This window comes from Kogia breviceps, chromosome 9 (assembly GCF_026419965.1).
Source record: "Kogia breviceps isolate mKogBre1 chromosome 9, mKogBre1 haplotype 1, whole genome shotgun sequence".
Lineage (NCBI taxonomy): Eukaryota > Metazoa > Chordata > Mammalia > Artiodactyla > Physeteridae > Kogia > Kogia breviceps.
In genome coordinates, this window is record NC_081318.1 from 59780854 (window position 1) to 59793717 (window position 12864).

At 41.8% G+C, this 12864-nt stretch overlaps 1 protein-coding gene across 8 annotated transcripts in view; it reads right to left on the reverse strand.

The window, feature by feature from the left end:
- Positions 1–12864, reverse strand: part of SLC25A13 (solute carrier family 25 member 13) — a 221912-nt gene that overhangs the window by 64259 nt on the left and 144789 nt on the right. For 5 of the 8 annotated variants that reach the window (XM_067042538.1, XM_059074831.2, XM_067042539.1 and 2 more), the window contains 2 exons: positions 10634–10718; positions 9995–10153 (listed from right to left, as the gene is read on the reverse strand). In XM_067042538.1, coding sequence (XP_066898639.1) covers positions 9995–10153; positions 10634–10718 — 244 coding nt within the window. Of the gene's footprint in view, positions 1–9994; positions 10154–10633; positions 10722–12864 lie in introns of all 8 variants that reach the window. The other 3 variants (XM_067042537.1, XM_059074829.2, XM_059074832.2) reach the window with 1 other exon arrangement.

The window sequence follows — 12864 nt, forward strand, 5'->3', positions numbered from 1 at the left end:
AGAAAATGTGAATATGGAACCATCTAGGCAAAGCAAACACTCTTATTCAAAGTAAGAATTCTCTCCTCCTAAACTATGCTCACTTATTAATCCTTTACTTATACTATGAGATAACATCTATGAAGAGAAAGGCTTTATTATTACTTTATGAAAGTACAACATTAATTTTTACCAGTAAAATTCAGGGATACTCTGGTTAAACTACATCTTAACATTTACAATTTCCATTCTACTCTCTGCATTCAGGTCAAGTACCAAAATGTTTAGTTAAATATTTACTTGCTAGATGTACTACTCTCATCATTAAATTGTAGACCAAGCCATGGATGGGTTGATAGCACTGTGATTTAAATGATGATCTCTTGTCTCTTTAACTACCCTGTGATGGTCTTTTAAAATGACTAATAAAAAACAGCCCACAGGGCCAAATGACTATAGCGTTAGATATAATCACTTCAGCCAGCCTTTTAAGCTATTGAGTTTTGTATTTCTCACTATAAATTTAGTAGTGTACTGTGAACAGCAGAGAGCAAAACAAAACAATGGAGAAAACCCTGCTTTTAAGACGATATATAGGGCAGCAAATATTTATTTGTTCAGCAAACATTTACCAAATGCTTTCTGTGCCTGGTACTGGAAGAAACTGGGATGAACATAGTAAGATCTGTGGCATCCCCTGGAGCCAGTGTCAGTTTAGAAGAAAAGGGAGCCCTAGGTGTCTCTATGTGCCAGAAAGGAGACACACCACCTAGAAACAGAGTGCTGAGTATCGCAGCCCCGGGGCACCAAAGTACTATGGGAACACAGTGAAGAGAACCAGTTATTCTGCCTGCAGGAGGGAGAAAAGCATCAAAGAAGAGGAGAGATACTTAACTTGATTCTTTAAGGATAAGCAGAGGTTCACTGGAGAAGAGAGACATGAGTAGAACAGAGGGCAAGGTGATCCAGGCAGAGGGGACAGGGCGTAAAAAGGCACCAAAATTTCTCAAGACCATGGCACAGTCAGGGTGAGGGCGAGGTCACTGGAGGCTGTGGTGAGATCACAGACATTGTAATAAACAATAGTAGTAGCGATAAGGACAACAGCCAGTACATGCCAGGCACTTCTCTATGCGCTTTATGTGAATCAACACATTTAATCTACACCACAAGTAGTCAATAACAATAACTCAGCACATGTTATTTTTATCCCATCAACAGATGAGGAACTGAGGCAGACTTCTCGGAGCCGCCCAAGGTCGCTCAGCTGTTAGGTGGGGCAGTGGGGCTCAACCCTTGGTGGTCTGGCTCTAAGGGGGGTGCTCCTAGCTGGTATACTGCGCTGCTTCTCCCCAGGCCACACTAAGGGGGTTGGAAAAAATTCTGTAGACACATGGGGTGGCTTTTAAAGAGTCAAGTTCAAAAAGTAAAAAGTTCTGGAGGCAGGTGAAGGACAGAGGCCCAAGGCACGAAGAGTAATTAGGAGGTTAAAGTAATTTAATCTAAGGCCCTGAGTTCCACTGTATTGAATGAGTAACTTCAACCCAGTAAGAACAAAACCAAAGTACAAATCCATTCCTAAGACCTGGGCCAGATGCTGGCACTCAGTGAGGTACTGGCTAAGTACCATTCCCTGGCAAACTAGGGAACAAAGCGTAGCTGTGGATGACAATCTGAGAGCCAGTAGAGATGTGGGCCTTGACACCATTAGTTGTGGGAAAATGCCCGTTGGGAGGGGAGGGGCCCTGAGCTGCAGGACAAGGAAAGTCAGAGAGGTGGGAATTTCAATAAACCTCCAGGTTCCTTGACCTCAGAGGGAGGAAGGGTAGTGTGGCTCAGTAATGCCTAAAACAGCCAGTCTGGTGAAGGCACTTCAACGCCATCACACTGGAGTTTAAAGCACATGTATGTTTGACGTCTGGGTAACTCAGCAGAAAAATTAGGCTTCTAATACAAGACGTTTCTGTTGGATTCTGGAAATTCATTTTAACCATTAGAAACAGAGAATGGATGTGTGTGTTGTTTCTAACTTGTCAAAACAGCAGTCTGTTTTCCAACTGCCTCAAATGAAATTTATTAGTGTGGTTAGTTTTCTAATCTTCTCATTTTAGTTCAGCTCCATCAGCACATATGGCAATGCTTCCTTGGCAAATTTCACCAGAAGGCTGCTAATCCGAGAAAAGATTTACAGGGTACAATATTAATACAGTATTTTGTCTTGAGATTTCATGGGGTTGAGATATAAATCACACTGTCCCCTCTGATTCCCATCCTTCATGCAACCCAACGAGAAAGAACTGAGCTGGAGGTGTGGGAACTAAGCCCATACCACGAACCTCCACTGTAGGCTTCACACAGGACCCCCAAAAGGAAGTTCCCGAGAGCAGTGTGCTGATCAGAGGGCTACTAAGCTGTAGTCTTGCTCAAAAAGTTTTCAGAAATATAATTCTAGAATCTCAGAGTTAGAAGGGACTACGAAAGAAACTCATTAGTAATGCTGGCCTAATTAAAGCTATTGTTTCCAGTGGCTCGGCAGCAAAATGAATGGCTTGGAGCACGGGCCATGGAGGGAGACAGACCTGGGTGGGAATCCTAGGTCTGTACCTCTTTTGTGCTGAGTGATCTTGGGGACATTATTCTTTGTTTTTTTTTTTTGGGGGGGTGGGTACGCGGGGCCTCGCCTCTCACTGCTGTGGCCTCTCCCGTTGCGGAGCACAGGCTCCGGACGCACAGGCTCAGTGGCCATGGCTCACGGGCCCAGCCGCTCTGTGGCATGTGGGAGGGTATTCTTTGAACTCTAAGTTCCTCATTAGTAAACCAAGGATGCTAATTACCACTCATTGGTTTATTATGATAATGATATCAGTAAATGTATACAAGGAACCAGACACTGTTCACAACCTATATTATGTATTCAAAAAAGGTGATGAAAGTTTCTTTCTACCTATTTGTTCAAGGCATATTCTTGATTATCCTCTTACTTACAAGAGGCAATTCATCCTGAATAATGCTCACAGTCCGGAATTAGGTGCCTATGGGAGTATAGGAACTAGGGAAGTGGGTTAGAAGAACAATGCTGTTCCCCAAGGCACTATGCCTATCCTTAGAAGAGCTGTCGCCAAGCAGCGAGGGCACACGCGGTCTGACAGTGTCTAGCAGCACCACTTACTTTAGGCAAAGAGAAGGAAGTAGTAGAGACATAACACCACATCTTCAACTACGTTTTTAAGCTAAAATAAAATGTTTCAGTTAAGAACTAAAACAGTTCTCTACCTCTGATGATAAGCAACTTTTTACCGTGTAATTTCTCCTGAGGAGTAGACAAGCCGGGCGATTTAAGAGCATGGAGTCTGCAGCCAGGCTGCTGGGTTTGAATTTTGACTGGTATTTAGTAGCTGTGTAATCGTGGTTAAGTTACCCAACCTCTCTGTACCTTAGTTTCCACATCTGTAAAATAGGGCTAAACACAGTACCATGTGCACGGGGTAGTTTCGAAGATGAAACAAGTTAATATGCACAAAACCCTCACAAGAGTGCCAAGCACATAGTAAGTACTACAGAGGTGGTTGTTTTGTTGTTCTTCACCTTCATTAGCATCACTATCCTCCCCTTCTTCCATGGAAACTGGGCTCTAGAGAGGCTAAGCAGCTTCTCCCGAGTCCTTCACTAATTGGTGACCGTGCCGTGGCACTGAGTTGAATTCAGGACCATGATGCCTCCCAAAGCAGGGCTCTTTGGCTCTGGAATGCTCAGCTTTTCCCTGTGCACTCTAGTGGATTTATGGCTCCAACAGAGGCATTTTTTTCCAGCCCAGAATGTTCTGAAACTTTTCTCTGGGTGTCAGCTCAAGCTGGGTTAGCAGGCTGCAGGGCTGGGCCCTTTCACACAGTAAGAGGAGGGCGGCTATGTGGTGGGCACCCACATCTGCCTCCACGTCTCTCTCTCCAGAGAATATGAGGCTCTTACAGGAGAAGGCACTGACCTGCAGAGCTGAGCTGCAGACTATAACCTGGTGGACAAGTGGGAGTCAGGGCTCAACTGGGGAGTGAGGCTCAGAGAAAGCAGCGGGTGAGGAGCCGGGCTGAGGGTCCACGAACAACTGTAACCGCCATGAGGCAGCTGCCCCAACAGACCACACTGGTCAAGATACAGAGGAGCACAGATGATGTCGGGCCACAGCAAGGGAGAAACCCGTCATTAAAGCAGCATTTGTGTCTCAGGTCAGACAGCAAACAAGTTCAAGAGTGGCCAGCCCAGCCCCGAGAAAGGTAGCTTAAAGCACGTAAGACAGCGTCCAAGGCATCCAGGGCAGAGACGGGCAGTAGAGCTTGGTAGGGGATATTAATGCATAAAATACTCCTATTGCTGTAGCTGAAACCACATCTAGCACTCTTCTATGTTATCTAGTTTCAACCCAGAGGCGACCCCTCCGATGTTAAATTCTTAGCCTCCTGACCTCACCACGGAGGCCCCTACAATTGTCCCCATCTTCCCAGAGAGCCCTCCTTGCTTTCAACATCAGATTAACCTTTATTCTGGAGCTATCAGCACTCTGTGTGCCCTGCCTCACAGCTTTTCTTCCTGCTCCTATTTCCATGGCCTTCTCTCTTCACTTGTTCAAGCTTTCTTCTCCCCCCACCCCACGGCCCCTCCCCTGTGTCTGTCTGCTTTTGACTCATACAGCCCCCAGGCATGAGGCATGCCCCTCCTCTCCCAACTACACTATCCCCTTTCATGGCCCTTGTTACTATCCAGTTTTCCACCAGCTCTCAGGATATCACTCCAAGCTGAGTGTACAGTGGAGCTGGGGGAATGGCAGATATTAAGATTTAAATGCTTGTTTATCTGGGTTAAATATTTTTGCTCAAAATGTCAAGAACCGTCTATTATTTTAGCTATGGCTCAGGATGCCTTTGGGAGAAAGACTGTTAAAGCATGATGGAATGACACTGTTATGGTCTAGAAAAACCTTGGTTCCTGTGACTCCTCCTCTATTTGGAGGATTTCTAGAAGTGAAGATCATTGGGAAGAAGAATCATACCCTCTCCTCCTTCAGGTTTTCACTCTAGTATATGGCAACTTTCAGGGTCCTGCTTATCTTCTCTTCTATCTAAATTTCTTTGCTGCTGAGATTTAATCTATTTTCCTTGTCTCAGTCTCAGCATTGACAGTAGCTGGTAATAAATTATCATTCTTGAGGCCTAGAACTAATTCGTTCACTAATTAATCTTCTCTTCTCCAGGTTATGTCTAGTTCCATCTTTCCCAATTTTCTAAGCTCATCCGGCCCTCTCAAGCCTCTGACGGTACGATACTCCTACCCACTTTAGTTCCAAGTTTGTGTCACCTTAGTCTCCCCTTTTAATGCTTTGTGTTCACAGTAGATTTCTGGAGATTTGATGACCCAGCTCAGGAACTGTCGAGTCTTTTGTTCATTTTCACTTGATTTCCTATAACCAAATATCTGCTTTTTGATCTACTCACAACTTAACACCCTAAATGAAAATGTGCAGAAAGTGGCCAAGAAAATAAGACTCAAACCAAACCATCCTGCACTCATTAGAAGCTTTGGTGGACATGAATGGACACCATGACTCAGTGCGGTGTACGGATTCACTGTGGTTTGTGCCAAGATGCATGGCTTCTTAAGTTATGCAAAAGAGACTTGTACAACTTCCAATTGCTTTATTTTGGTGATAGAATTTTTAAACTTATTTTTATCTACAAGAATTAAGCAAGAAGGAATCTCACTGTGGATCCACATAATTTGGATACTGCCTTCTACAGAACCATTAACCACCCAAGAGACCTAGCTTAAACTAGCTATCTGACAAAACTTCCTGAGATATCACCACAATATCCTCTAGATGTCACCTTGAGAACATTCCAGGATGGAAGACGACTGCTTCTGCACCACGCAGACAACCCGAAATAGACACAGTTAAAACTCTACAAGCCTGGTCAATGGGCTGATTTTTTTAAAAGAATTTTTTTTTTTTCCCAACTGCCTCAAAGACTAAGTAGTACTCCAAATTAAGTTTAATTCGGAGAGTGATCTAATTTCCCTTTCTGGCAGATTTTCTTTTTTTCCCATGAACAGAAATAAAAACGAAAACCTTCCTTTAAGAAGTATTTCTCCTGAATCCATCTTTCTCCCCATGGTCCTCCCTCCCCATAACATTTTCCAATTTCTAAGGGTACTCATCTCATTACCTGAAGCATCTGAGAGAGGAGAGTGTAGCAAAAATTTAGAGGCAGAAATTAGTTATTCCTGGAACGTTAAGAGCATTTAATTATGGATGATTACCCAATCAATTGTTTCTCTTTGATATGCCAAGTCTACAGCTAGCCAATAACTGACTCATTTGGTCATGTAGTTCATTCAAACCAAATGAGCTGTCAGGTAATTCATTAAGGATTTTAAACACCTGAGTGCATTAAATCAATCTGGAGACTGGGGAGGAAATAAAGGAAGACTTTTACAAGTGACTTTAGGGAGATGTGGATTTTCTTGGGTGTTATTTCCTGTGATACAGATAGACTTAGCCTAAAGGGTCTGAATTTCAAAAATTACAGAACCACCTAGGAAAATCAATAATTTTCTTGTAAAGAAAGTAGTCTGCATTACAGAGAAGGGTTGCAGAGTCAGTCTCATAGGATTTCTAAGGGAATCATTTCTACCAACCAAACTTACCCCCCAAAGATAAGAGGCTCTGAGAGACAAAGAAGCAGGGAGCTGCACAGAAGCATGGAGAGAAGACCTCACCAACTCACAACACTAAAATTCCTAGGACTCAGCATCAACTGAAGACAGTGCTAAAAATCCCCCAATTCCTTGGATGACGGGGCTGTGACTCAAATGTGGTCCCCGCTTATGACGGGATAACTTCCAGGGCTGCGCACAGATGCTGGCAACTGCCAGAGAAAGGACAGAGGAAAACAACTCGCGCGGAATTAGTTCTTCAAAAAGAGCCTTCCGGGTGGGCTTCCCTGGTGACGCAGTGGTTGAGAGTCCGCCTGCCGATGCAGGGGACACGGGTTCGTGCCCCGGTCCGGGAGGATCTCACATGCCGCGAGCGGCTGGGCCCGTGAGCCATGGCCGCTGAGCCTGCGCGTCCGGAGCCTGTGCTCCACAACGGGAGAGGCCACAACAGTGAGAGGCCCGCGTACTATTTCTAAATACAAAAGCGCTTCCTTTAGAGTTCCGTATTCTTGTAAGGAAAAAAAGAGAGGGAGAGCGATGCTACATTAACCTTGTAATAAGGATGCATGCTGCAAGGACCTTCTTTCAGGGCCAGCTGCCAACGTTTCCTCCAAATATACATAAAGATAGCTTTACAATAGGGGAGAGAACTTACTTATGCAACATTCCCAAATTATACTCTTCGGGAAATATTAGCAATTAGTTATGTCTTGATGCAGAAAAATTACATGTGAAGTAAAATTCCGTAATAGGAAAAAACAGGCTCAATATTTTGAAACATGTTTATAAATTAGAGATGTACTCTGCCACCTTCTCAAGTATTGCTAGGTGGAGTGTGAACAGCAGCAATTCTAAATTCTCAAAATTAAAATTTAACTGTTTTCCCCTGGAATATTAAAATTTTAAACAAAATTACATTTAATAAGAAATTTATAGTCAAAGAATCACATGTTGGGTGTTTTATATCTTGACTTTCTACACGAAGGTTAGAATACTGATTCTCAGAAATAGTTGGGGTCTTTTTTGTTTCTATTATAATTTTTTGCTGGTAATGATAGTTTCCCGTTTTCATCTGATCCCTCTCTTGTCCAATGATAAGCATTTACAAATATACAGTTACACACAATTTTTAATCAATGATTATGTGCAAGGCACTAAAGGGAATTAGTCCCCAACCAATCAACAATTCATTTATGAAGGAATAATTCATTTATGAAGCAAGACTATATATAATTTTTTCAAAAGCCTAAACTGCCAATCACCTCTTCGCTCTCAAGATCCAAATTACGAAACAGAAACTAAACAAAGCTTTATAGTATATCTTTTGTTCTAAAATTGTCTACGAGAAGAGATAAGAAGTCAGGGAGAAATGAACACAGGTGACTGACTCCTAGCACTAATCATCTTATATTCACACTCTACTTATCATCCTCTGACAAGCGAACCCCTTAGGGATCAGGCACCCAAAACAGGTTAGATAAATGGCTCTTTCTAAACCAGGAAAAGGATGAGGAGCTGCCTCTTTGGTGTTCAAAGGGAGCCTCCATGTCTGTCTGACAGGGCGGCTTACTCCCCTTCCCTGAGGAGTTAAAACCAGTTCCGCCAGTCTCACTGATATAACTGAAACAGCATGAGGTTTATGGGATGGCCCACAGTAGCTCAGTACTCAGGTACGCTTTAAGCTGTTTTGTCCATGGGGTCAAAAGGATAGGTTGAGGAAGGAATTCCAGATGCAACCAAGAATCAAGACCCACCAGGTGTGGTCAAAGAGGAAAGAGAAGGGACTCAAAATTCAAACAAACCAGGTCAACACAAGCATATTAAAGGCATTCAGCAGGACAAAAATTATTTCTCACAATTCTAAAGGCACCCTTGATGTTTAATCCAACACCAAGGGAAGCCCATGAAAGTAGCTTGTGAAGCAATGCCAAGGCTGAGACATTTGTCCGGTTTGAGGCTCAAAGCTCTCCCCACAGAAAACAACCCACATGAGCAGGTAGTAGTAGTAGCCTTTGCTGAATCACTGCAAAGCAGGAACTGTGACATTCACCTTGTACTACTCCGGGAGACATTTCATTTTTGAGGTTTGTTGTCACCAGGAGGGAAAAGTATTTCAAATGAAAGGCAGTGACCCTGTAAGGGTCATCATCAATCACCTGGGGTCAAAGACCTTCCCAATTGTGAGAAGAGGCAGGGGGTGAGGGAAAGAGCACAGGGGAAAGATCAAAAGGCCTTTGATGGAAGTTATCTCCCTACACAAAAGAACCTGCAAAATGGAGCTTCTCGGGAGTTTGAAACCTCCTCATTTCTAAGGTGAGAGATTTCAAGAGGGGTCTTTGTTGTTGTTTTATTTTTAACTTGGGTGCTTAAGGGGAAGACTAGAATCAGCAGATGGCAGAAGAGGCCTAGAGGCACAGGCTTACACGGCTGCTTACACGGCTTCAAGGTCTGTCTCTGCAGAGTACTAAATACTATCTCCTGGTAGGGAAAGGGAGGGAAGACCCCGTCAGCTTTGCAGTCGCCAAATGGCAAAGTGGCTCAGCTGGAACTGCCTCACGATACTGGATTTTAGCTGATGCAAATACAGTTACTTCTCTTCTCTCTGTAGAAGGCAATCACAGAGGGAGTGGCTGGGAAGTTAAGTCATGTCCTTTAGGCCAGTGCCGGTGGTCAAGCAGTCAGGGTCTGTGGGATCCTCTCCATTTGTGATGACATACTTCTTGCTACTGTTCTTGTAGATTAATGAGCCTTAGATGATTATAGAAGCAGCTGGATAGAGAAGGACTGCCTGGCTAGAGTGGTATGTGAATCAACTCCATTGGGTTCAGAGTCAGAGGAAGGGAAAGGGGCAACCTTAACTCAGAAAGAGACAGTCAAGGAACGAGTGCTGCTCTGAACCCCTGGGTACTCGCATGATAGACATTTCTGTGGAATATTCAAGGAGAATCATTAGTCCCAAGTAGGCTCTGTCCTGTCCCCCTGCTGCCTTTCCCTGTTAGGCGGTGAGTAGAGTTAGTTCAAGAACACAAACAATACAAGCCTTTTAAAAACTCACTAGAGATGGTTATGAAAATAATTACTTTTAAGAAATAAAACATATGGCACAGCAATATAAATGGCTTTCAGATTATGGGCTGTTTTGATTAGCCATGCCCTAGATGCCTCCAGCCTACGCCCATTAGCATGGATAATTGAGAATCTGCTGTATTTCCATTTTAACACAGTCTCTCTAATACATTTCAGGCATTCAGATGGAAAAACCAAACTTCTGACTACTATTTCCCCTTTCATGAATTTAGCACATGGCACTAACCTCTATACAGTCCAAAGAAGCCTTCATAGCGTAGCACTTTCTTAAAACAGTCCAAGCTGTTTTTATACATAAGTTCTCCCACGAAAGAGCCAGTAGATCGCTGGTTCTGCATTCGAGTTTTTACCAGATCGATAGGGTACACAGCGGTGGCTCCAACAGCTAAAATAAAGGAATAACAATATTTCAGAAGAAACTAAGGTCAGAGGAAAGGGGGAGTTGTTTAACATCAAAGAGAAAATGTGGATGGAAGAAAAAAAACAAATTTTGTATATACAAGTTTTAAAACTCTCTACACCCTTAATAAATAACTGGATTTTCATTCGTCTCTCCTGATAAAAGGATATCACAGACAGTTCAAATTTAAAAAAGCACATCACTACAGCCTAACCTCATTATTAACCCGTCTCTAGAAAGCCTATCTGCAGATAAATGAGAGAAAAAAGTCTCTTCTAAGTCCCTGATCAGATGTAGGTATGAGGAAAAAGTTCCCTTTGCTATTATCCTATCACACAGATACAGACTGGTAACTAGCTCAGGGAAAGACCAGAGGAGGCTTTGTCCTTCAATATTTCAAGGTGGAAAATCAGAGGAAAAAGAGAAATAACAAAAATGAAAAATTTGCACTCATCCATGACTCACCTCCAGCAACAGAACCCAGACCAAACCTGTAAGCTGACTCTGCAATTTGTAGGAGAATTGGTCGAGATGAATTGACTGAGGCCTTCTTCTTTGCATGCACAGGAATTGCAGAGTGAGAAAACAGGAGACAGAAAGGAAGACAACAAAAATGAGCACATACTATTTTTTAAAAGTTACAACTGGGTTCTAAACTCATGATACAACTAAAATGTCAAAGAGGAAGGTATGATTAGATTTTGTAAGTTCTTATTAATAAAAAGTAATTATTGCTATTAATTTTAAAAAATCAAGTTTGAATATAATGAAAGCTGTTATGTGTCCCCCAAAATGTTATGAATATGAACCCATTTTCAAATGTTGAATTCTCATTAGTGATCAAAGAGATACAAATTTAAAAACATTAATGAGACATCATTCTTCATCAATCAAATTGTCAAATTGGTAGGTTTGGGGGTTTTTTGTTGGCTTGTTTAATGGCAATATCCAACCTGGTAAGAGATGATAAAAAAACAGAGCTTCTCAAATCTGCCATTTAATCAAGCATAAACTGAAGGGAAACTTGGCAATATGCACCCAAACCCTTAAAATGTACCTGAACTTTGACCCTGCAATTCTACTTATAAAAAGTTAGGCTAGAAAATAATCATATATATAAACAAGGATCAAGCTACAAGAATATTAAAAAGCAGTTCTGTTTTAAGAGCAAAAACTCTGAGAATACCTAAATGTCCAATAATGTAGGACTGGTTAAAAATAATGCTATAGCTTAAAACAAAATTGTAAGTCATTAAAAAGCAATATTGTAAAAGATATTTGATGCTCAGAAAAAGTGTTCATAAGGTATTATAAAGCAAAAACAGGCTAAAAAGAATATGGTGAGTAGACAGGTATTCACGGTATGATTTTCTTTACCTTTTAAAATGTTTGAAATGTTTCATGATAACCTTTTTTTTTTTTTTTTTTTTTTTTTTTTTTTTTTTTTTTTTTTGCGGTATGCGGGCCTCTCACTGTTGTGGCCTCTCCCATTGTGGAGCAGAGGCTCCGGACATGCAGGCTCAGCGGGCATGGCTCACGGGCCCAGCCGCTCCGCTGAATGTGGGATCTTCCCAGACCGGGGCACGAACCCGCGTCCCCTGCATCGGCAGGCGGACTCTCAACCACTGTACCACCAGGGAAGCCCCATGATAATCTTTTAAAACCAATGTTAAAGACTGTGTGTGAATATGCTATTTTTTAAAAAGTTATTTTGGTATGTATATGCATATAATAATAACACTAACATTTTGGCTATCTCATCACCCAGAGATATCCAAATGTTTACAGTGGCTACAACTAGGTGGTTGTACTACAGGTGATTTGATACTTTCTCCCCTTTTTTGGTCCATCTTTTCTAAATTCATACTTCAGGCCAGTCAGTTATTGTATTATGATTGTTCTTTTGACCTATTATTCTTACAGTGTTTTTGATGCCAGAACATTTCAGAGTATTTCCATTCTCTGTCTACATAAATAAAATAGTAATTTTATGTCACACAGAGCTGTCACATGAGGGTGGCATATAGCTGGTGCTTAATAAATACCTGTTGAATGAATAAATACATTCAATAACATTTGTTTTTTCAAAAGCCACGATAATTAAGATCGGTGAACAATGAAAATAATGACCAATCCCAGCTATCAACCCACTGAATTTTAGTTGCTGTCAATGTGGCACAATTCTAATACAATGAGATAATTTGGAATCTCCTTCAATGTTATTTAACTGAAAACAGCTTTACATAGAAATATGCATCTTTAAGAAAGTAAAACATCTCTTCTGCAGATTCCATGGGGTGCATCCAACACTATCTCCATATAGATGGATGATTTCCATCTATATCTGTTAACTATAGTAACTTCATTTTGACAGATGCATCCGTTAGAAAGGCACTGTTTTATTTACATGGATACAAATATGCAGTACTTAGAAAGGTGCTGGCATCAAAACAATGAGTGAAAATACTTTGAAAATAATAGGTTGGTGGGGAGAGGAACCTACCACTATCACTAACTCATCCAAAGACAAAATAAATGAAATCCCAGAATTTCATTTAACTTTTCTAAAGCTAGAAATGTGGTGTGCTCATAAAACAACACAAGACAGACTCCTCCTCCTATACTCCTCTGTGGAGGATAAATGTTAGCACCTAGCCTACCAGGTAGATGACTTCCATTGCTTGAGTCTGTCGATG